The sequence below is a fragment of the Hermetia illucens genome, chromosome 5 (genome assembly GCF_905115235.1).
Source record: "Hermetia illucens chromosome 5, iHerIll2.2.curated.20191125, whole genome shotgun sequence".
Taxonomy (NCBI): domain Eukaryota; kingdom Metazoa; phylum Arthropoda; class Insecta; order Diptera; family Stratiomyidae; genus Hermetia; species Hermetia illucens.
In genome coordinates, this window is record NC_051853.1 from 59725577 (window position 1) to 59750283 (window position 24707).

At 43.1% G+C, this 24707-nt stretch overlaps 1 protein-coding gene across 2 annotated transcripts in view; it reads right to left on the reverse strand.

The window, feature by feature from the left end:
* LOC119657645 (E3 ubiquitin-protein ligase HECW2) overlaps nt 1-23910 on the reverse strand; it is a 76949-nt gene extending 53039 nt beyond the window's left edge. Inside the window, exons 1-4 of one of the 2 annotated variants that reach the window (XM_038064651.1) lie at nt 23343-23910; nt 12949-14487; nt 12302-12888; nt 12048-12214 (exon numbers count right to left, since the gene is read on the reverse strand). In XM_038064651.1, coding sequence (XP_037920579.1) covers nt 12048-12214; nt 12302-12888; nt 12949-14487; nt 23343-23592 — 2543 coding nt within the window. In that variant the 5' untranslated portion in view covers nt 23593-23910. Of the gene's footprint in view, nt 1-8978; nt 9255-12047; nt 12215-12301; nt 12889-12948; nt 14488-23342 lie in introns of those variants that run through there. The other variant, XM_038064653.1, reaches the window with a different exon arrangement.
* Nucleotides 23911-24707: the final 797 nt, after the last annotated feature.

Here is a 24707-nt window from a genome sequence, read left to right on the forward strand (position 1 = left end):
GAATAACATATTTTTAATTATAGCAAATGGAGTATCGAAATGGCTGAAAACGAACGTCACTTTTGGCGAAAAATTGTCATATTTGATGAGGTACATTTCTCTTGAATGTCGTGTTTATAACACCGAAAACCATTAATGGAATGGCCAACCCTATGGATATGACCTCGGTGTTTTTTTACTATATTTACCTGCGAAAAGTTATGAATAAAAAGCCAATCAACAATCAAAAAGAAAAGGGCAGGAAGATAACAAATTTCGGACTATTACTTGATTGGCATATCAAAATAATAATCTACAGATAGTGCCCCCTTGTTTTGATCAAAAAACCATTTTACAATTCCAGAATTTCATTTATCCTTTTTTCCACTGTTCAACTAACCAGCATGCCACAAGCTCAGCAAACACTTAAAATTCCGTGCTTACGCCATTCATTTGCCCTCCCAATCTGCTGGCTCACTAATGGCCGGCATGACACTCTGACGTGCTTTCATATCAATACCCACACGATAATGTGGTTCCTCGCCTTTAAGGCTACTTTTAAATTCTCTTAGAAAAATCTACAAGGTCTGTAAAATGGCAGCAACCAAATGGTAACATCGTTTTGACGCTCAGTCAAAATCTCTGTCAAGTGTTGTGACTCCCGATATAGAGCACCAAGGTTTGAATAAGGACACTTGACAAGTTTTTGTGCAATGGGGAATATACGTTTGTAGGGTTTCAAAGTCTGGAATAAGGCCAAGTCAAATTCTAAATTGAAGAATAGGTTGGGATAAAGGATTCACAATATTCACACCAAAAAACGTAGAAATCGAATATTAAGAACAGGTCCTTCCCCCAATCCGTTTTTAGTTTTAGTCATTTGACTGTCCAAAACGTTGCACTTTGTGGACTCACTGTGCTAGTGCCAAAACTGGACGTCAAAAACACGTTCAATTCAGACAGCTGAGTCTGGATAAAGAGCTAAATGTGTGTCCCTAGTTTCTTGACTAAACTAACCGAAATTTACCTCTCCGAAAGGATACTTTAGATACGTATGACGGACCTAACGCCTAGTGCTAAACAGAAAGTACCATCCGAATTCACTTTTGACTCCTTTCAGATTCGTCCAAACCGTAATATAACCGTAAACCGCCCAACAATTCGATAAACACAGTCGACATAATTTCTGTTTCGACTTTTGGCGAGGTTCGCCTAATTTGAACGTAATGGACTATCCAGTCTGGTCCATCTTAAGAGTAAAATATTCCGAAGTTGGGTCTATTGGCAATTTTAGAGGGAGAGAGCTAAGAAATATATAGAGACTAAAAGTCTCAATTTTGAAAATAAACTTCTAACTCTTCTCATGACATGAATTATTTGCTATTGATATACTCCAGGTTTTGCGCTCAAAACTCGGAATAATCACAATGTCATACAACTTATCAATCCATCAACCGGTGATGCAAAAATATATTCATATTGCATTTATAATTAATTGAATCAAACTAAAAGCAGACATTAGGAAAACCGACGACAGTACCTTGAAAAAAAATAACAACAAAAGAAAATTCTTTGTGAACATTTTATTCCAACCAAAGAATTATCACTTCCAGCAAAACAATCATTTTATGCAATCAAAACGATTAATTCCGGCTTTATGCGGTTTAATGCATTCGAACAGTCAATATCAAGGCCAATACTTACACCCATTAGAGGAGTTTATTGATTGACCGCCACATGTGCTACAATATGGACCATTTGAAAATCTCATGTGCGTAAAAAACTAATTTCAGTAGCTCAAATTGGCCTTCACCTGCATTTTCTTCGCAAGCGACTCCGCTAAATTTCGTTTTCACCTGGGATCGCGTGCTCTTCTAAGCTAATGGGTCTCGCTTGGGTTAGCACAAGAAACAGAGAAGTTAGAGTAACAGTTTTTATGGTTGCATTCGATATTTCCATAATGTGTGCAATTAGAACAAGTGGATTAGCACGCCTTCATCAGCACTTTGACTTCTGGCCATCATGCTCAGTTGATCATACGGAAGATACGGGAAAGACAATATTTTGTGGTTGAAGTGGTTATGAGTATTTTATTCTTTCCCTGAATCACTTTTTATGCAAAATCATAAATGTTAACAATAATGTGAATAGCAACCAAACAGCAACAGAGCAGAAGACGGATGATGGGGCACTTAAATTTGCTATGAACACATGGAGGTCCTTACTCAATATATGTATAAGCTTGACCTACACGAAAATCAGAACCCTGGAAGCATGTGTTTCTAGGCATTAATTTGCATCATTGAGAGTGGAAGTCTACTACTTGCACCTCATTTATAATTTTGATGAAATCGTTCGCCGACCTTTCACCTTTGCTGGATAGTCTAATGTTAACATGGGTCCTTGTTTTAAGTGACAAATCTCCAAACTCTCCACTTCCTAGTTTTGCAATTGATATCAAAACTAAGACCTGCTTTCGAAAGCCCTAATCGAGACTTTTCATTTGATACCCCATATGTCTATATTTGGAGAAAAAGGATAGTGTGACAGAGAGTAAGAACCAACGGGCAGGCACGGCATCTGAAAATACCTTGAATTTAGCCACATAATATCAGTAAACACATGTGATGAGAACAGGTCACAAAAAGTGAAGAATAAAGCCACATATCCGAAGAGCGCAAACCTGACACATGCTTTCGGGCGTGATTACTCTGCCAACGAGGCAGAGGAAGAACTTCGCACAGAGGCAGATCCTAATTTCTGGGGAACAGCATACAAAGTTATTATAGCTGAGTTCCGTTTGACGTTCACAACACTCGCGATGACCGCGATCGTTATGTCAGTTTTTGATCGCCTTCGCGTTGTGACTTAAAATTATTGCGAAGAAATGTGAAATCAGCTGGGGAACAAAAAGAACATTCCATTAGATCACATTGCATACAACACATACTATGAAACGGGCTGGGATAATAAAGCTCCCCGTCGTTAAAATCTCTGCCCTATACACTGCTTTATGCAGATGATGTTTCCTAGCATCTAATAGAAAAAATGATCTCGAGCAACTTGTCCAAAAATGGAATGATATTGAATCTGAATAAAACTGAATTTTTGACAACCAATCCCCATGTGTCATACGGAAGGTCGCGGTTCAAATCTCACTGGTGGCAGTGGAATTTGCATCGTGATTTGACGTCGGATACCAGTCGCCTCAGCTGTGAATGAGTACCTGAGTGAAATCAGGGTAATAATCTCGGGCGAGCGCAATGCTGACCACATTGCCTCCTTACACTAGGAGGCTTGAATGAAGTGCTCTAACACACTTCAAGGCCCTGATCCGATATGGATTGTTGCGCCAACGATTATTATTATTATTAATCCCCATGAAGCAGGCACAATCACTGCCAGCGGCACTGACATGTCCAGAACTGAGAGATTTAAATACCTCCGGTTAACGCTATCAGCCAATCGAGAACTGCGTTATAGAATTGCTTCACGCATTAACGCAACCTGGATGAAGTGGCGTTCAACAACTGGTGTTCTTTGTAATCAACGTATCAACAAACGTCTCAAATCTAAAATTTACCGCAATGTCGTCTGTCCTGTCGCCCTGTATGGTTCTGAGTATTGGTCGACTATAAAAGACAATGAACGGCTTCTTGCGGTAAAGGAGACGAAGATGTTGCGTTGGGTGTGACACGTTTTCATCACATCCGAAATGAGGATATCCGCGATCGTGGAAAACTGCGAGAGGCGTCTTCGATGGTATGGTCACGTAATTCGCGCTAACGACAATTCACTTGTCAAGATTGGTCTGAACGTCGAAGTCGATGGTAACAGGTCGGCCGTAACAACGGTGGCTTGATACGCTGGATGGGGATTTAATAGCCTCGTGATTGCATCCAGATCAGGCATTTGATAGGGCCAAATGGCAAAGCCGATCACGACGAGTCGACCCCGCTTGTGAACGGGACAAAGGCTGAAGAAAAAGAGGCCGTTAAAATCTCTGTTAAGACCTAATTCGGCTGATTTATCAGCGCAATGAAAGCGCTAAGGACTAGTTTTGTTACCAAACCCCGATCCATCATATCGCCCCATTTCCCTTATGAACACGATAAGTAGATGCTGAAGAGAATCATTTATAACAGACGTTTCCCTATCATAGGATCTAGGCATCGCTTATCGGAGCGACCATTTAGCTTTCGCCAAATTCATTCCACGATAGGTGCTATAGACTAAATCGCGATGTTTTTCAGCAAATGTTGTCCATTGGGATATTGGACATAAGAAATGAGTTCAATTCAGACAGCTGAGAAGTTGTTATTGATTTTTGTATGTCCCATGGGACCCGGCAGACTAATAGTCCAAAGACGGATCTGATACCATCCACAGAGTGCACCAACAGGACTGATGGCAGGCATTTAGCCTATGTTGCCAGAAAAACTATCTTTCTTGGTCGAAAGGCCAAACACGTATTTATTAAATTCGATTCCTTATTATTGAACCAACCAACACACTTACAAAGACTTTAGTATCAGACCCAACCTAAACAGACTGGACACGTGTTACAAGCTTGAAAAATGTTAGTCATTAATGTTTGAGTTTATGAACGTTTAATCGTTATTGAGTTAGTGAGAGTTGAGATCCGGAAAGCAGGATGTGTTGTAAATTTCAGAGTATACAAGTATTGAGATCCGGAAAATCGTACGGAACACCGGGCGTAGAGGCCACTCGGTGGTCCAAAGATAGCTGATACGGTACGGAACAGGTAATCCTCCGTGACTCTACTTAACACGGCGAACAGTTGGGGCGCAAATGACTAAGGATAGATGGATACAGAGAAATGCTGTGCCGCGAAACTGTGGAACGACCCGCTTAAAGGAAAATAGAATCATGCAGGGATCGCTGCTGAAAAAGATTTAAGGTTAGAAAACTTTATTGTACCATCTACAATTAAACCAAACCCGGGCGTACTCATACACAAAAAAATTATATTCATTGGTTTCCCTAACCTTGCAAGTGTTACATTGGTTCGACTCTGTTTCCAAACCTCTTGATCCGTGATTTTATCAGAAAGTCTTCTTTCTAGTCTCCAAAATAGTATTACTGAATTGTTTTAACAACGTTCCCAGGGGAGGTCTCGACCTCGACCTCTTGCACCGAGCAAAAGCTCAGTTCTTTCAAGTCATTTACAAGTATGAAGAGAGTCTGTAATAATAGGAACTCTCTCCGCACCCATACTGAAGGCCACATCGATGGCCTGAAAAACAACAAAAAGTTTAGCAGCTAAGACCGTACTCACTTTTAAGGAACCACGCGAGACCTGCGTCCCCTCAGGAACCCTACAGCTTTGGCAAACCCATCCACAAGAAGAAAAGCCCTTGATTTAAGGCCGTTTACAGTTCTACTACACGCAGCCACCACACAGGCTCTGCCATAAATGCCACTCAAGTCATAGGACAGGATATCCTGAAGCTTTTTAGAGGTTGTGGAAATAACATTGGGAAATACAATATGGAACTAGCTTTGAAAAGACTTATAAATCGGGGACAGACCATTGTCTTCATTTGGGTTTTGGACCACCGATTCCAAGTTCCTTGGCCGCTAGAAGAGGTCTTCTGAAACGAAATGGTGGCTTTTAGCCAGCGCAAAGACCTGATGTAAAGAGGTGGTTCTGTTCATCCCCAGGCATCTTCTCAAGATACAAGTAGATATTGAGTTGAGTTTGTTTTCAAAGTACTTTGGAGGGTTCATGGTGGAAGTGGCGGCATATTCTATAATGGGCTTACCAAAGATCTATAGACATTAATAGCCTTTTGGGATGGGAGACCCCAAGAAAAACCGATAAATTTCAAATGGTCCTTTACAGAGCGCTTCCTCGTTATCTCCCTACCGAACAAGGTGATGGATTTAACATGGGTGGGGGTATGGTCATTAATTTTAATGAGCAGGTGTCTTACCCTGCTTCTTTTAAAGGGGGTAGATAGGATTAGGTTAATCAGTAGGCCCAATCTATGGGATTCGGCCACGAAACATTTAGAGGTTGTAATCCAATCATTTTCAACATGAGAAAATCCTCTGTATATTGGATGATTTTTATGCTGTCAGAACATTTATTGTGAAGGCATGCTGTATTAATGTTAAACAGCATTGGACTTAAAACGCACCGTTGAGGAATGCCGAAAGCATCTATTGTACATTATCCGTGCCTCCCATAGAACAATCTCAGCAAGAAAAAGTAACTTTGACATTGTCTAAGTGTAATTTCACGATATTTCCAGCGATTAAAATATTTAAAATAATTAAGACTTGTTTTTTTTCTATTCGCTACTAATATTTATTATGGTTGCCAATACCGATATTTCGGGAGCCACTTGTTCCCCTCATCAGTGCCAACAAGTCTAGGGAATATCACTAGTGAATAAAAAAAGCAAATCTTAATTATTTGACATTGCATCACTCAGCGTCGCCACATCAACCTTCTCTTAGGCTTTTTTCACATTAAGCGCCACAGTCAACGCTTGTTGACCTTTACTTTTGGCGATCGAGATATACGATAAGAAATCATTGATGCGTGAGGATGTGGATTTACCTGCAGAATCAGCAGAACAGTTTGCGGGGAGGATTTTCTATTCTTCAAGTAATTTATTGATTCGAACCTTTACCATTGAATTAATCAGTTTAACAAAAACATAAATTAGAGTAACTGGGCGGTAGCTAGCCAAAATTTCGGTGTCCTTAAGGGTTTTGGGATGGGGACCACCCTAATAATAGACCAGTCTTCCGGTGGAATTAAATTGCACCAGATGAGGCTTCGACCCTGCAGAAAACGTTTCCGGCGCTAACCAGCGTATATACTGGTAAGTAATACTGTCTGGACCAGGGACAGAGACTCTTTTGTGCCTAAGTAGGACAGTCATTGGCTGTTCTTTCAAGAAAGGCTGAGAAACGCGCACTGAACCGAACTCCCTGTTAGAGATCCTGGGAGAGAAGTAAACAATAACGAAATAAGCCGTGAGGTTAATAGTCTCAGCTATGACAATATCAAAATCTGAAACATAATTTTTCGAAAAAGAATGGACTTTCGGAACGCCAAAATGATCATAGCTGTCCTCTTGAGTTCCTGATCATCAAATCTGATGGCTGTTTCTTTGAGCATTAGGGAAATTTTACTAATTTCTCTCTGGTACTTCGTTACTACACCATACAAAGGGTTTTCCTAAACAGAGGTAGTTGATTTGAACCCATTCTGAGGGTTGGGTTTTAGGAAAGGTAGGTTTAGTGGTCCCAGCATATTTCTTCTTAACAACGTTGCTCAAACTGACCGGGCCTCTAACGACTCTATTCTTTGAGTAATACTTTTGATACTTGGGTTCTCTTTACTGGGTAAGAAGGGGAAGACACTATTATATGATATATATAATTGTCCGAGCTTTGGAGTAAACTATAATAATTATTTGAATGGATAAAGAACTAATTGTCTATAATGGGTGTTCCTAGTTACTTGACTAAACTAACCGAAAGGCAAGAGTATCGTAGGCCTTAGTGTCGAGTCCTCTCCTCTGGAGCTTGATGTACAATGAAGTTCTCTTCCCTCTTTATATGTCTGTGGTTTTCAAGAAATAAACTGGAGATGTACACTAATTTCCAGAAACATCTGATCTAAGCCTGCGAGGAAGCGGCAAACATCAACATATCGGTAGAACGGATGATGCCTAACATTAAAACCCCCGACACAACCACATATAATTCATGACCAGAGTGGTTCTCCCAGCCCTATTATACGCCGCACTTGACTGAAAGCTATGAGTGTTCAGTGCCTCCAGGATAATCTTAGGCGAAGCAAAATGCGTTACTGCCGAAATGGTCGCAATGGATTTTTTGGTAAATTTGGCACGGTATCTGTACAAGAAAAAGAGAATAAATCTACCGATATGATTTTTTACAATAACTTTCCCTCCTTTTTATCTCATGAACAAGATTGTTAACATTACAATCTGCAACGAAGTGATGTCAACGAAGACCACAATGCACAATTATCTTGCTGGAATTGTTCAGCACATGCCTGGAGTGCAACAAGAATCATCATATCTTGTCACATTTCAAAAAGAGCAAGTGAGAATATGGCTGAAGAGCGACAGTTTGCGAGTGTTCTTTTCAGCTACAGCCCTCGTCAAGGCGTTCGGTTTTGGCGAAAAGTCCCTAGTTCTACAAGCTTTAGTTGATTTAGGATATCAACCAGCGTTTATGCCTTGGAAATCTTCAACAGGTTGGGTCTGGAAAAGACGAGCACACTTGTATCGTAAACGGAATCGGACGCGTATACGCGGCGATTAATAGGAAGGCTGTTTCCAAATGTCCAGCCCAAACTAACGGTGGAAATATGTGTTGAATTCGTTGACAATCTTACTTCCGTAGAATTCGACTTGATTCTAGGGGTGAAGATTTTTGAGAAGATTATTGGACGAAATTTTAGAAAAGACCATCTTTTGTTAACACAGGAGAGGAAACTAGTCTGGATTTTATCGGGAAAAGTGCCGCTGCCGAGCGGAATACTGACCACATTGCTAACGATTATTATTATTATCAAAATGCCGCTTTGCAACATCAAAGTCAAACATATCCACAGCTGATTTTAAAAAGGCGCTTAAACGTTTCTTCGAGTCTGATGATACCTTCAAGCACTTGCCATCGATTGGTGATTTCGAAGCTAGCTACCAGAGAGTTCAGTTATCCGCGAGACAGTAGGTAGATATTATAAGGGTCTAATACAATCTTACCATATAGTATTTCAAGAATATATTGACCTGGGTCACATGCAACAAGTAGTCCCAAACGTTGAGAATCGGAACGTATATTGTCTTCCACTTTATCTGGTTGTTAAGTTGAAAAGTTCCACAAAAAAAAAGAACGGCCAATCTTTAACGCCTCTGGGGTGACAACAACCTAGATGAACCTTTACACCACATCTAAGCTGAAGAAAGACTTGACGCAAATCTTACCTAGGTGAAGAAAACATGAATTTGTTGTCTGATTTCATATCAAAAAGATGTTCCGGATGATTAAGATGCAGCCTTGCCACCAGGATTTTCTGTCCGTAAGAACATTGTTTTAGTTTGCCGAGGATGAGGAGAAAAAGGCAAGGATCGATTTTTAATACAAACAAATTGCTAAGCTGGCAGAAACAAGAGGCGAGAGATCTTATCAATCAAATGGCGGACCAAATGGTTAGCACCGACAGCGGTAACTTTAAAAACATTGATATAGAAAATTTGGCAAACGACACTCACTTACCTTACAACCCGAAAAAATTCGTTTGTTTTCTGTCAAATTGACTTTTGCGTATTTTTGGGAAAAAAGCGAATTGCAATTGTTTAGTTGAAAAATTGATTTATATTTCCTTCCTTCCTTTCCTTTCTTTCAAAATTTGTCGACCGTCACTTTCAAGTGACTATCTGTCACACTGTCTGTTTTTCCTAAGTTATACAGGATATTCCACCTTTTCTTGACTGCCGAAATTTTATTTGATTCAATACAATTTATTGGGCCGATGAACGTTAACTGTATCGACAAGATAACCACCATTTAGAATAATGCACATTTAAAATCTTTTTTCTGCATTCTTCATAAAATTTTCAGCATTTATGGGATCAAGGCACTGATTCCCTTGCGGATATTAGCCTTCAGAGAATCGAGTGTTTGGAGTCTGTTACTGTTCACTTTTCCCTTCAAGCAGACCCACGAGAAAAAGACCGGCGCTGTGAAATCGGCCTAATGAAAAGATCTATGGAGATCGACTGTTTTTTAGATGAACGGCCAAGGGAAAATTGTTTCTCGAAGAGAAGAGGTGAGGCAGCGTCTGGCCTGAACGAAACCGTCCGACATTTTTTCTATTTCTTTTTTACGCAATATTAGTAAGATATTCTAAGAATTATTTTGAAAATAAAATTTCACAATTTCTCACGTTCTTGAGTTGTGTAAAGCTACCAAAGAACACTGCTTTTTTCTGCTTTTGATTGCTTCCTTCATTTTGTTGATGATCAATGTTTTAATAGGGTATCCTTTAACACGCCTAGCATTTCAAATTTTCTTGCTGAAAGTGAATATTTGAATATGGGGGCCAATAGCACGACCACAATGTTCGACACTACACTCTTACTTTACTGCTCTGCGCCATGTAATTCTAGGGCAACCCACTCGTCAGCTACTCTATTAAAGTGGATTCCGTAGCCTGGCATTGCTAGCAATGCATTAGCCGGTCTTTCTTAAAATGTACCTACCCATCGCCACTTCCGCCGTCTAATCAAGACATTTATCGGTACATCAACATACATATGCCATCATTCGAGATTTTTTTAGTCCAGAGTACACCAAACGCTCGTAGTTTTTGAGTAACAGTGGTGGTGACTTTACATATGCTGCTCCCATATAACAGCACGGAAAGGACATTGACACAGATCAACTTCAATTTGATGTTGATGTTGAAGTATCTGCATTTCCAAATTTTAGACAAAACAGCAAAGGCCGGTGTAGCCTATTAATACGTGCAGTGACATAAAACTCGATGCCACCGTCAGCAAAAACAACCAGGATAGTCAAATTAATCAACACTCGGTGTTCTACCCGTTAATGCAGATAGGAAGCCTTGATTATTCTAATCTTTATCTTCAGTTGAAATCTGTTTGCTTCTCTTCCTAAATCCTGAACCATTTGGCCGAAGTCCATAGCTCGGTGACGGAGCAGACAGATGTCATCAGCCTAGTCGAGGTATTTAAGGAAAGATGACACGGTACATAGAAATCCTTCTCCCCCTCTGGAGATGGCAAAACGGACAACGTCACCAATAACGTGAAAGAATAATATCGGCGACAGAATGCAACCAGACTTCGCTTTCTAATACCTCAGAAGTACTACCTCGAGACGCAAATACCCCTCCAATTGTCGCACTCAAGATCGGTTCCCTTCTTCGAAATCTTGACGATCATCCCTTTGTTTCACTCACTGGATAGATCTAATTCCCGTGATTTACGAATGAGTGAAAAAAACAGCTCTGCACAAACAGCCAGAGTTACCTTGAACAAGCCCGCAGGAAGAGTAATGGCCTTGTACCGCTTCTACAACACAACAACAACAAGAGTCCATATCATCAAGTTACAGTGACTAGCCAACCACATGAGGTGGAACTTCAATATTATACGGTTGAGAACCATGGTCAAATTCTCCCTCACCTCTTAAGCTGCTCGTCGTCGTGGATAAGGAGTCTACCAGTAATGTCCCCCGCAGTACCATCGAAAGGCTCGACAGTCAGCCATATCCTATAGCACCATTTCACCCAACAATCTCATTTGCACCGGAGAGAAGAGCACTGTTTCTGGCGGCTTAGTGTTCATCAATATCCTCCAGCGAGTTATTTAATATGTCTAACGTCCGGTAAGCAAGATAATTTTCCCAGTATCGAACGGCAGCCTGATCCGATAAGCGACTGAGCTCGTGTAGAATCATGCCGAAAATTACGTTCGTGAAGTCTGTTCCCTAATTCTTTTTTCATCCCCGTCGAAGCTCCACCGACTCCCGTTCCCTTCTGAGCTGCTTCAATTTTTAGATTCTCATAATCAATAATCGTTACATAAATGCCTAGAGCCGACCCCGCTTGTGAACGGGACAAAGGCTGAAGAAAAAGAAGTTACACAAAGGCCTAGACATTTGGTCTTGGAATGGTTATTTTTACGTAACGCAACGTACTGTCGAACCCAAAACAGCAATGTAAATTCTAGAACTTCATATTACGAAAAACCTCTAGATTCCATATGTAGAATGAGTACGTAATATTGTACAAATTCCAGAAGCTGGAGAATTTCAAACATCAACCCCAACGCCATGAAAATAAATCATCTCACGACTTCATTCTATGGATATGTCGTCAATCACAAATTTTTTACATTCGATAGAATTTACAAGGAACAGGACATTGCGGAACTACAAAGCCCCCAGTCTGGACACATTCTAGCTAAGTGAAGTTAATCCAATTATTCTATTTTATAGATGCCAACAAAGTAGAAAAAGCAACTCACCTTAGTAAAATTGTCAACTGCAAATCATGACCCAGTCTCTCCAAAGCCGAAGTGCCTTCCACTCGTAAAATATTAATTTTCTCTCGAAGCGACCTGGACAATGTCACCTGACCATGCCTTTCTTTCAGAATTTCGAATATATTTGGCTGACGTAAAAATGCAATAACCTGTAATGGAGTTAAAAAATTTCACAGTTGTATATTCGTCAATACTATTTCAATGTCAATCTACACTCAGCAAACTCAATAGCCCACCTTATCATTATATGCCACTGGAATCTCAGGCAACTCAGTCGCTGCCCCTGTAAACGAAGATGCCGGTCTAGGAGGTGGAGCCGGAGCAATATCAACGTTTTCATGTTGTTGTCGTTGACGCATTCGCAAACACTCAATTGGCAATCGTGGATCCATAAACGAAGTCTTCCGATTTGCATGGTCAATGAAAAATTGTTTCCCACTCTGATCCAGTTTCGACTCCCATCCCGTTGGCAGAGATTTATTAATCAATGCAAAAGAGTTCACCAAAGCAACTAAATCTTTATTGTACTGATAACGGTGGAAACTATTCGGGTCACGTCTTATTCGTATAACCATGTGCTTGAGAGCAGCATTCCGATTGTAAATTGCGAGAGCATCCTCGTTTGTGTGCAGCAAGGAATAGAAATCTGGACGGCATAACATCAATACAGCAGGGTGGGAGCCTATCATTTGCAGACGCTCAATTTCATGTGCAACCACACTCCTATCGATTGCACGACTTTCGGATGTAATTGTTCGTCGTATCGACTGATATCGACGATCAAGTTGTTGTCTGTGTTGTTCGCGCCCTCCAGCCAAGCCGCCTGTAATACACAGCACGATTTAAATAAATCTGCATCAAAGCAACGCTTTTCAAATCTTACCTGCTGATCCTGGTCGTTGCCAGCTCGTGGTTCGAGTTGTATGATCAATGTAGAATATTCGTCCATGACTATCCATTCGCGCCTCCCAAGCAGGCGGCAGTGGCTCCTCGGAATCAGGCAAGACTCCTCTGGCGCGTTCCGGTATCGATGGGAGTCTTGCACTTGAAATGTGAACAATTTCCGACTCATTTGTCGAATTGGAGTTTTCAAACACACGCGGGGAACTGGCACGATCACTGAGATTCACATTATCGGGGCCGCGGACATCAGTACTCACACCATTTTGAGCGCACGCAGCATGTTCTTCTTCCTGCGATCGAGGCCGACGTGCATGATGTGTTGGAGTTGGTGGACAAATCAACTTTCGTGCAGTTAAGCTCCCATTGCCACCTACACGTGTCAATAATCGTGGCTGCGGACGTATACTGGGTTTCGGCTGTGAAGATAGATTCGGAGGTGGAGTAGCTTCGGGAGAAGATAAATCCAAAGGAGAAGCACTGCGTGTCGACGATCCTGATGTTGGGCTACACGATAGTTTTCTGCAGAAAATATAATGCCGCACTTCGTTGTTGTCAGACTTCAAATTGATCGGTTCTGGTATAATAATTCCATTTGCTCTTCTTGTTTTACCGCCAGAAAGTTGTCGTGTAAGTGGTCTGTGCTGGCGAATTACTTCTGAACTTGTACTGGCCTCGTTTTGAGCATCTTCGAACGAGCTACTTTGAGGAAAGTTGAAATTCGCTTCATTGGCTGGCACTTTTCTTGTCGTTATTGTATTAATGTAATTATCTGGTCCAATTTTCTTCTTAAGAACGGGCTTATATTTAACTCCAGGACTATCCAAATAAGAGGGCATACCTGAACCTAATGTGGAATTGCTTTCAGCTAGACTAGAATTGGCTGAAGGTGTACAGTGTTGACTAGTATTAGAATAATCGCTATCTTTTCTTCCCATTGCAGAATCGATCGAATCGAAAAACTCGCAAGGAGACTCTCGCGACACATTGTTTAAATTGTAGAGAATATCAGCGTCGTTTGACAAACCCGACTCATCAATGTCGACGATATCGAACTTAAATACATCGTTCGTTGGCTTTGATCCCCGTCCGTTTTTCGGTGGCCATGATCGCTCTAAAGGCCTATGAAACTGCTTATTCAATTTACTGGCATCATTTTGAGGTGTTTCGCTTGGCTGTGGGTCCTCAATTACCGTCTCAACGGGATTGTTTTCAAAACACTCTCGTGCAATCCAAATGTTGAAATGATCTGAATTGGAGGCACTACAGCCAGCTGTTTGATTTTTTATCTTTTTCTTAACGCCATTGAGTGTGACATCTGGATCGCTTGATGAATTGAGAGGCTTCGCTTTCCTACGTACACCAGAACAAGGTGTTATTGAAGATGATGCACTATCGTCGTTGCTAGTACACGGGGAACAGCAATTTGTCGCTGGAGATGTTGCCACCTCTATCGTAGACGGAACTGCTGACGTTGCATCAGCTTCAGTTTCTGTTGTAATATCGTTTGATGTAGAAGCAACTGAAAGTGTGAAAAGAAAATAGTGAGGCAGAATGCTAAAAATATTAGGTCACAAATGGAGCACTTTTGTAAACAAAAAATCCGAAAATGAAATATTTAGAGATCCCTGTAAACATTGTGATATTTTTCTGAGGAGGCGTTATGATTATTAAACATCTTCTGCATAGAATTTAAAAATAAACGAAAGTGGGTCTAGCAAGAGATATGTCCTACTAGGAAACTAAAAGGAAACCCTGAAACTAAGCAATAATCAAACTCTAGGCCAATATTGAATAGCATCTATGTTCAATGGGTGATGCCATCTTTCCTTAAATGCTGATGACATCTGCTTGCTTTCTCACACAATCATTTTTTGGGGGTAGAGTAGCTGAATGCATTTACGCACAGAGTGTTGGACTCCCGATTCGGTACGTCGTCCGACTACTAACTAAACACCTCCCCATCGTCAGAGAGCTAGCCTGGAACCGTTTATCACATTACTTCGGGCTAGTCTCCGAACTATCCCGTCTTGTGGAGCCTTCAAATCAGGGAATTCCATTCACCAACGGGAGGAGAGAGGAGCAAGAGAACTGTTAATTCAAGGAACCTCTTGCCATCTGGCTCCTCCACCGGTCGAGCTCTATCCTCTTAGCAACGAGAAGGACCCGAACCTAATGGGCAACACCTGTTAGGACTCCTCGACAATGTTGTCTGGAGAGAGATGCCCTGTGTTTAAATAGAACTGCTAACGAATCCCATCCCACCTTTCACAAGAAAAAAAGTGTAATGAGCGTCGTCCCCAACTCGATTATCGACTCGCCGAACGAGATGGAACGCAGGGTCGGAATTCTCTTTTTAGTTAGGATGACTATTTCGGTTTTTTTCGAGTGCGAGGTTAAAATCATCCGCTTACCCGCCGCATCAATATGCCGAGTCTGCTTTGCGTCTGTTCCACAGTGCGTCCAGCAACAAGCGCCGCGACATCATCTGCACAACCGACCAGGCGCGACGCTTCTGACATCTATCATAGGTAGTGTTCCAAAGCCCCACCCCCAGGATGGATCCCTGTGCTACCGCCGACGTGTCCTCCATCCTTCTCTGACCCTCTAGCGTTTCATAGAGAAGGGAGCGGTTTCTCAGATAGTCCCTCAATATCCGTAAGAGATAGTTCGGCACGTGTAAAATATTGTCTAGTGTGCCTAGAATGTCTTTCCATCTTACGGAATTAAAGGCATTTCTGACGTCAAGCGTTACGAAGAGCACCACCCGTCGAGTTCGGCGGCTATGTGCCTCCGCTCGTCGAACGGCATCCACGACTTGCATGACAGCATCAACTGCGAATAAGCTGGGCAGATAAATCTTCGGAGGCGCATATCGCTTCAGCGAGTCTACTTCTGATGAGTTTTTCAAGCGGTATGAAGACGGCAACTCGAGGTTGCTTTTCCCTTTTATAGCAATTATAGCACTGAGTGGTACTGTCTGCCTTCTCGTCTCCGTTGCAGGTGCCGCATCGCTTTGCGGGTTCGTCTGTGCAACCCGATGTCTCGTCGGGTATTTCAGCCGTTGTTGCGGTCCTTCGCTGGTCGCTGGGGCGAGCGTCGCATTTTCCTGCTGCGTATAAACGCAGCCAGCTTACTCTCCATTTCCACTATCTCCTCGTTTGTTTTGTTTTTGTTCGCCATTTAAGTTTTTTACCAGCGCATCGTGTACAAGGGAAGGACCGCAATAGTCAGGAACTGGTACACCCTCGTGGACAAAGCCCCTACCCCACTTCCCTGAGGCCTGACTTACGATTAGCTGAACCCCGAACTCACGAACGGATCAGGGCTCGTTCGGGGCAACACGGTCTATTAATACCGGTTCAATGCACACTATCCGACCAGGGCCCCGAGGGGGCAGGCTCTTGATACACGTCAGAACTAGGCTCACATCACCCCATCGACGTCGACAAGGAGTTGTTGACGCCTCCAGGGACTCGCAGTGCGTGCCGGCGTGTGTCGGTCATTAGCAGTTCGCTCTTCACCGAGAAACTTTCTCGAGGCTACTACCTAGGACGCAGGTATTATGCCAGCTAGGGGGTCAGAACTACTTGCTTACCACTGGTTTCGACTCGTCCACCTCGAGGACGCCACCCTCCGCATCGTAAGCGACCCGTTAAGGATCGTTGACGACACCTGAGGGTCATGGACCTTGAGAAAATGAGCTCAGATTTGTAACTTAAAATAAACACCAACAAAATCAAGGACCTCAGTCTCACGGGTTATCACAATTATCATGTTTGCATTAATGTGGTTGTGTCTGGATAGTTGAGTGATTAGAGCACAAGGCTGTCGTACAGATGGTCGTGGTTCAAACCCCACTGGTGGCAGTCCTCTAAGTCTCATAGACCAGGGAACGGCCTTTCAGATAATCAATATCCGGAAGAGATCGCTTGGTGCGTGAAATGAGTTTTCTATCCATCGAGATCGGCGACTGTACGCCTCGGCTCGATGATCGGCATCGCGACTTCCAAACAGCATTCACCGTAGATCTCCCTGATCTGTCTTGGGGAAAAGTCTTGCAGCGCAGATCACTTCAGCGAGTCTAGTCCTGATGAGCAGCAAATCTGGCCGTTGGCGAAACACCAATTTTCAAACTTCCGCCGGGATACCACCAGGACCTGGGGTTTTCTTGTTTTTCATGGTAAGAACTGATTCTTCGAACGCTTTTATTGTGAAAAGGGGGCAGTCTTTGACGCTTTGTGCGCTATTGACATGAACTCGTATGGGATGTTTGGAGAGTAATGCACATACAATGCGATTTTCTGGGTGACAAATTCATAGCGCTGCAGTCTCCTTTTTGTCGGTAATTCCAGTACATAGTAAGCTTTTCACGACTGGAAGGAAGCCTTACACGCTGTTGTTATCTCTGAATTTACGACAGAGTCAGCTGCACGCTACCATCTTAGCGCGCCCTCCAGCACGATTCTGCTTGTTCCAAGAGCTTCGACGAACTTGCCGATGCTCACCATTGCGGCATTCCACGTACAGTGGGAGCTCCAAGTTGGTACATGTCGGCAAATAGCGTCAACCACTTCGAATGCCATGTACTGGTGATCACATTCCGAAAATTTTCTAAGAATCGCCACCCGTCCACCGATGAAGCCAGAAATTCCAACGCAAAAGTGATGTCAGGGATACTTCCTTCACAACTTGGGCGCCGAAACGTGGACGTCGATCCGGTCTTTAAGCTAAAAGCCGCCATTTCCAGGATCCGTTCCCCTCTGGAGTCTGGCTGAGGCATGCCTAATTCAAGGGCCCTAGCATTAAAATGACCGCCTAGTCCATAGTCCAGACACCTGTAGCACTTGATGGGAATTATCCACATTCGTACCCCGCATACTACCCATCCAATTTTGATTTTCCCACTGCTAAGGAGTTCCCTCGCTTATTGCTCGGGGACTTCCACTAGAGCGAGATTAAGCAAGAGTAAGCTCTTGAATGCTTCGCAGAATGTAGTCATGCTAGTCGACCCCCCGTTTTCCGTATGAAAGACACTTCTACTCCATTGTCCTCGGGTTTCATCCTGTAGCGGGTGCCACTAAAGACTTCTCCAAACATCTTGCCTTCCGTCGGCTTGATGAGCAGAGCCGACGGTCTAGTCGTTCTTCGTTTCGTCTTTTCTGCTACTAGCTATTGTTTTGTAGCCCTCTTGTCTTTAGACAGACAAGCCTCTGGTGACGTAACCCATTCTTTCCTTTAATCCTCCTTTGCCTTCCATTTTTGGACCCCAGAAACTACTTGGATAAAATCTCTTTCAGACTCGTCTTCCTCCGAGAATAGATTCGGCCGATCCCGCTCATTTCAAGCAAGTAGAGACGGGTTGCTGGTTATGGGCGGTGATAGGATTGAGAAAATGCACCGCAACGTCCAGCACAACACGGTAACATATGTTCACCAATGATGTACCCTCCAACCGGGTCGTGGGAACATTTGCGGGTGACTTCGATTCGACAATTGTCTAAATCAAAATTTCATCCAAATAGCACAGCTGGACATAGCAACTATGCACAACAAGATCAGTAGGAACATTAAATTCAATGTCATCTAAATACATCAAGAGGTATGTCAGCTCGCATTTAGCACGCAGACCATTTTTGAATAACCCAAAAAAAGAGGTTCAGTATCATGCAAAACCAAAAGGGACTCAATAAATCCCCATCAAAAGCCTTAGCATAATTGAAATAGCACCAGACAAGTCGATAACAAGCTGCTCTTTGCAATCCCTCGATCCAACAGAATATTGTTAGTCCCGAGCTGCGAACTGGTCCTTCCACTAATAATGTCAGAAGTTCTTCTTAGGGAAAAGCTAAGTAATCCCAGCAAAGACGAAGGATGAAAATGACCTCATCTACACTAATAACCAACTCATTGTGTATACTCTGGCAAGCTTCTTGTACCAAAAACTCTGCATCGGATCCAGACTGAAACTCTTTAAAATCGTTGAACTTTTTATGGCTCGTTGAATCTCCTTTTGGGTAGCATCTGCAAAATGCATCCCCGGCGTAGAGGTATGGCAGGTTCTTTCAGCACTGATCCTCTCAGCATACTAACCCCTAAAGTGCGCCTCAATATTCTTTTGCTGCTGTACTGTCTAAACGCTCTGTTGGGATTCGTTGAGTGATCTGAAAAAAACTCCGCCAGTTCCGCGTGTACGTTGCATTCTAAACACGTCTGGAGTGACTTCTGCTGTATCGTCGCACCCGACTGCATACGACAGAGAAGTTGTGATTTAGTGTATCCAGTATCAATTACAGATCTCACTTCACTTTTTCCTTGACCCTTCTGCTAACATTGCCAGTGCAGATTTGACTCAGCCTAGCAATGTCCTGGTTTAATGAGTCGCACCGACGTTTTTGGCTATGCGATCTGACAGCCACAACTACCCAAGTAACTGCAGTTCTAATAGCCGCAGATCAGCACACAATCGAGATGCAATCTCATCATTGATTTGAGATAAAATTGTTGGAGTTGTTGTAAATAAAAAAAGCCTGGGAATACCTGACCTATGCGAAGGAGCTATTGCCAAGAATTCTATTCACGGCCTTTAGAATTCGTCCCGAACCTCAGTTGAGACTTCAGCCGGTCGGTGAGGAAAAGTGCTGTGTCCAGTACTGAAACTGTTGCCGACAGTGCGCAATATTGCTGAACGCGCCACTTCTGCGCGCATCAACTCTTGACCACCAGCTTGAGTGATAACTTCAAGTCGGTCATTCGCTAATAAAGGCAGAGATTGTGCAGCTACGGGTGATAAAGCGATTCTAATCTGAAACCCGCCGTACAGCCACATGTACGTACTGGGTGAAACGTTCCACTAATTTTTGATGCAACAAGGGGCGATATAACGTTGTCGTTATCCCCGACACCCCGACAATGTCGAACCGTCCCATGATCAGCAGATTCGGCGCGATCCATTACGCCGCCGGTTATCCGTGCTTCATTGGTTGGTGGTGCATTTTACATCAAACTGCCAAGTGCTACGATCATTTCCTCAGTGTGTGTGTGTGTGGTGAGGGAGAAGCTACAGCTTCTGAGCACTCAGGCCGTTGCCGCAACTTGAGAACATCGACACCAATGCCTGATGCGTCCATAGGTGGGGCATTCACATAGGAAATACTCCGTGGATTCCGCTTCATCATTATAGGAGGGACACGTATCATCTTGAGAAATTCCTATTCTGAACAAATTCTGTTAATTCTCTTAAGGGAAAGTCGCACCGCGTCCTTAAAGAACTATTGTGAACATATGCCAAGGTAGTGAAATATGGCCTGTCAGAATGCCCACAATACACCTGCAAGTCCTCCTGCTTTTCGACAGGATAAACTTTGTGGTACGCATGTTCGGTTCTAGTAGGAAAAGTTTGGTGTGTCAAGCAGCATTTAGGCTCTGTCATTGTGGGAAGCTTGATCCCAGTTTTCGAAAACAGACTTAGCCAATCCTACTGATACTCCAATTGCTGGCTCCGATCCCGGCATAGGAGAGATTGACCCCTCTTTCGCTGAAACATCCGAGATTTCATTTCCCTCTACCTCACAGTGACCAGGTACCCAGAGTAGTTCCACCGTATTGAATCTAGAGATAGAGTTCAAACGGTTTCTACATTCCTGAACGATTTTCGATGCGATCAAAGGACTACTCAAAGCCCTCAATGCAGCTTGGCTATCACCGCAGATTGCGATGCGCCTGCCCTTCAAACGCTCGTCAATCACCCAGTTTGCCGCCCTTAGGATCGCGTAAACTTCGGCTTGAAAAACCGTTGCATATTGTCCCAAAGGAAAAGACCACTTCTCGTTTTTATTCGAGAGGTAGACTCCGGCTCCAGAACCCTCTTCTGTTTTTGAGCCATCGGTGTAGAAGACTTCCGTATATCCCGCCACACATTTCTCTGGGACTTCCCAGTTCTCTCTACGCTTCAGGGTAACTTCATATCTTCTACCAAACAGATATATGGGGACACGAGCATCGGAAGGCATTGTAAGAACTGGATTCAGTCCTCGCAGTAACCCTTCCAATGCTCTGTGCCCCCCACATCCGTTATTTCCCCATAGATCTAATCGAATTAGTCTATGAGCTGCTCCCATTACAGTGCTTTGTATAAATTTATCCAGGGGCTGCAAATTGAGTAGTGCATTCAGAGCTGCGTTTCATCTTTACCTCTACATGTTTGTTCCAAAGAAGTTTTTTATTTAAAGTGACTCCCAGATATTTCACTTCTTCGGAGAGTTCAAGGGTAGTACCCCTCAACTCAGAGAGGCAAAGTCCATCCAGTTTCCTCCTTTTTGTGAATAATACAATTGTGGTTTTATTTGGATTAACTAAAAGACCATGTCTGAGGCAAGATCCGGATTAGCAGCAAGCACAGCCACGTTCAGCATAAGCTTGAGCGTGTATTGGCAAATTTTGCAGTTTGCATAGTAATGAGTCGATCAGCATACTCCACAGAAGTTGCGAAAGCACACCTCCTTGGAGGCAACCCTCCGTTGCTTCTGCAGTCAGGTAGCGATCGACCCCCACCTCAGCGCACAGCAATCTGCTTTAGCATAACATGGATCCACTTAATTAAAGCATCATCTACACAATGCTCTCTGGTGACATCACAAAGTTTTTGAAAAGGCGCACAGTCAAAGCCCATTCAATGTCCACGAACACCCCCATTGCATACTCACCATTCGAAGTTGCATCCTCTATCTTTGTGACCAAAGAATAAAGAGCAGACTCAGAGGACTTTCCACGCTGGTAAGCGTGTTGGTTTTCACTAAGTTGGTGCGACCTAAGTGCGTTTCCACGAATGTGACGCTCCACCAGTCTCTCCAAACCTTTCAGCAAGAATGAAGTCAAGCTGATCTGTCTGAAATTCTTTGGATTAGAATAGTCATCTTTCGCAGGTTTCGTTATGAAAACTACCTTAACCTTTTGCCAAGAGGAGGGCACGTTGCCCAGAGCAAAACATCCTCGAAAAATATTTCTTAGAGGTCGCTATAAGTGCTCCATACCCTCCTTTAGCATTGCCGGATAGATGCCATTCATGCCAGATGCTTTGAAATGTTCAAAGGACAATATGGCAGCTCTCACCTTTTCATGGGTATCAACCGCTTTCGCAGTGTTCCAGCTCCCCTTGCAGCACTTGTGTGTTGAAGGGGTTGCAAGAACCGTCAAGCTCCTCCTGCCACTTCTTTCACCCGTTCTCCCGGGTAGTGTACTTCCAGGAGGGTCTGTACTGAATCCAATCTGGAGCTCGTGAAAGTACCGTCGGGTTTTATAAGAAAGTTCAACTTGGCCGACTCAGCCCTTTTGAGGACTCTGCACAGCCTTGAAATCTCTCTTTCGCCTTCCAGTTCCTCACAGTACGCTCTAAAGGAGTCTCGTTTCGAACACCGAACGAGCCTCTTATATTCACGCTGTGAGTTCCTGAAATTTAACCAGTCTTCGTTCTTATTAGTTATTACTTTTGCAAGCCCGATTTCCTCAGTGACCAAGACCATAAAGCTCTTGCCCTTTTCACATCTACGACCAGAGACATTGCAGGAGCCAACAACCATTCAGATTGTAGCTGTCCATCCCTCCTCCTTTTTTAACAGGACATAGGAGCAAAGGGGACATTTGAGTTATTCCTGTTATCCTGTGTTATCTGACACCATAAGTTGCATTCCAGAAGAGCTTCAAGGGATAGTGCACCTTCGAAGGAGCCTTAAACACGGCACAATTCTCACCGCGCAAGTGAATCTCTAAACCTATGTTTATAGATAGTTCCGTGTGATAAAAGCGGTATGGTAAGAGGGCACGCGAAAGCACTCTAGATCATTGGAAGAAAATTAGACCCAATCGAGAGGCCGACAGAATATCAAATGGACAAGTTTCTTTCCATTTAGAGACTTAACTTTTATTTAAATTTCAATTGGTTTACACTATGATTTTCCAGCCGCATCAGCAATGTTTTCCATTAATTCCAAATTCTTGGCTAACATCTATGCCCGCACCTGGAACGTTTCTGCCTAGGCAAGTAATTATCGACTTATTCAGGGAGTGTTCTTGGCAAGCCTTGCTCTTTCCTTAATTCAAGGAACGTCGGGTTTTATTTCTATTCGCCGCGTCCTGCAATTGCACACGAGCATGAAAACTCAAACAGCGTTAATAAGTGTGTGAACGGAACCTACATGAAAGGCGTCCTAATGAGCACATAAGGAAACCTCTCAAGCCGAACACTTCTTACGTAAATCCGCGCACAATTTAGGAGAAAATTGCACCGCAGCCAACCGAGACAAGAGTGCATAAACCAAAATTATAAACAAAAGGCCATTCGCTGCATCTCCTTGACCTACTTTGGAACGTCCGACTTACCTTCGAGCTCAGTAGGGCAGCCACCATTGTCCTGCGGTTCGGCGTCCATGGAAGGTGACGCATCGTCCTCATTATCCGGTTTTGACCCGTCACTAATTGCATTGCATTTTTCACTCGGTTCACATGCGGCCTCTTCTGCCATCGCGGCAGCAGAAGATTCACCGCAATTATGCCCGCAGCCATCTCCAGGCAAGCTTTTGCCTTCATCACGTTCCGCCGTACTTCCGGGTTCAGCTTCAAAATTTTCCATTGCGGATTATTTCGTAGAAATAATTTCGGCAAACGGTTATTAGTGGGAATTACATTATTTCCATGAATTAGTGCGATTTAGTTTTGTTTGAATCGGAAATCGCGACCAATAGGGCGCCCCAATTAGACCAGGATGTAATCTAAAGGAGCAACACTTCACGACTCAATACGAACACTCCGAGGCACGTCTCAAGGATTCCCGGCATTTCTAAGCCGCACGAATGTCATTTTCTACTCAGAATTTGCATTTCTCGCGAAAAACACCGGATTTTCTCACGACACCACTTAACAAAACAAAATCGTCCACCTCTTCTGACAGTTGTCAAACAACCATTGAGTGCACCATTGACAGTTGCTCAATTTGAGCTACTGCAACATTGTCAAATCGAGGTTATCATCAAGCTTAAAACAGCTGTTTCGTACGTGAAAAAGGTAGTGTTGTATTTACAAATTCCTCATAAAAGCTGAATTGAAAGCCACCTCATTTTAAGGGTCGGTAGAGTAAAGCGTTGCTTCTATTTTATTTGATATTCACCATGAAGAACTACGCTCAGATTCAACAGAAAAATGGTTTCAAAAATGAACATTTTATAACTACGTACTGGTTTTGTACTTGCCCATAAGAGGTGAAAAAATATTTGCTGAGGTGAAATAGGAGAATAGGCGGAAGCCGATACGGATATTCATGCCTTGGAGAAGCGGTTACTTTGAAATACGAAGAATGTGAATCCGATTAGAGTATTTGCCATTTACAGACCATGCACAAGGGTTGCGTGATTCCTGGTTCGCTTTAAAACTAAATTTTCACTTTCGCTTATGGGAGGAAAGTAAATCACATCAAAAACTACATGTTTTGTAGCTATCCCTGCAAGCTGCAGTAGATAACAACAGTATTGCTACACCACGAAAAATTGTTCTAATAAAAGGGATTACAGAAGTCTAAGGGGTTTCTAGTAAAAAGAGTAACCAACCAGTAGAGTTGCTTGGCAAGTCAGTAAGGACTATAGTCACAGTGACCACCGGGTAATCTGCATGGAAATCATGAGCAGATCAAACTCGAAAAGGCGCTCCCGCAGAATACTGGGTGGTTTGTCCGCTAGCGCTAACGCTAGCAAT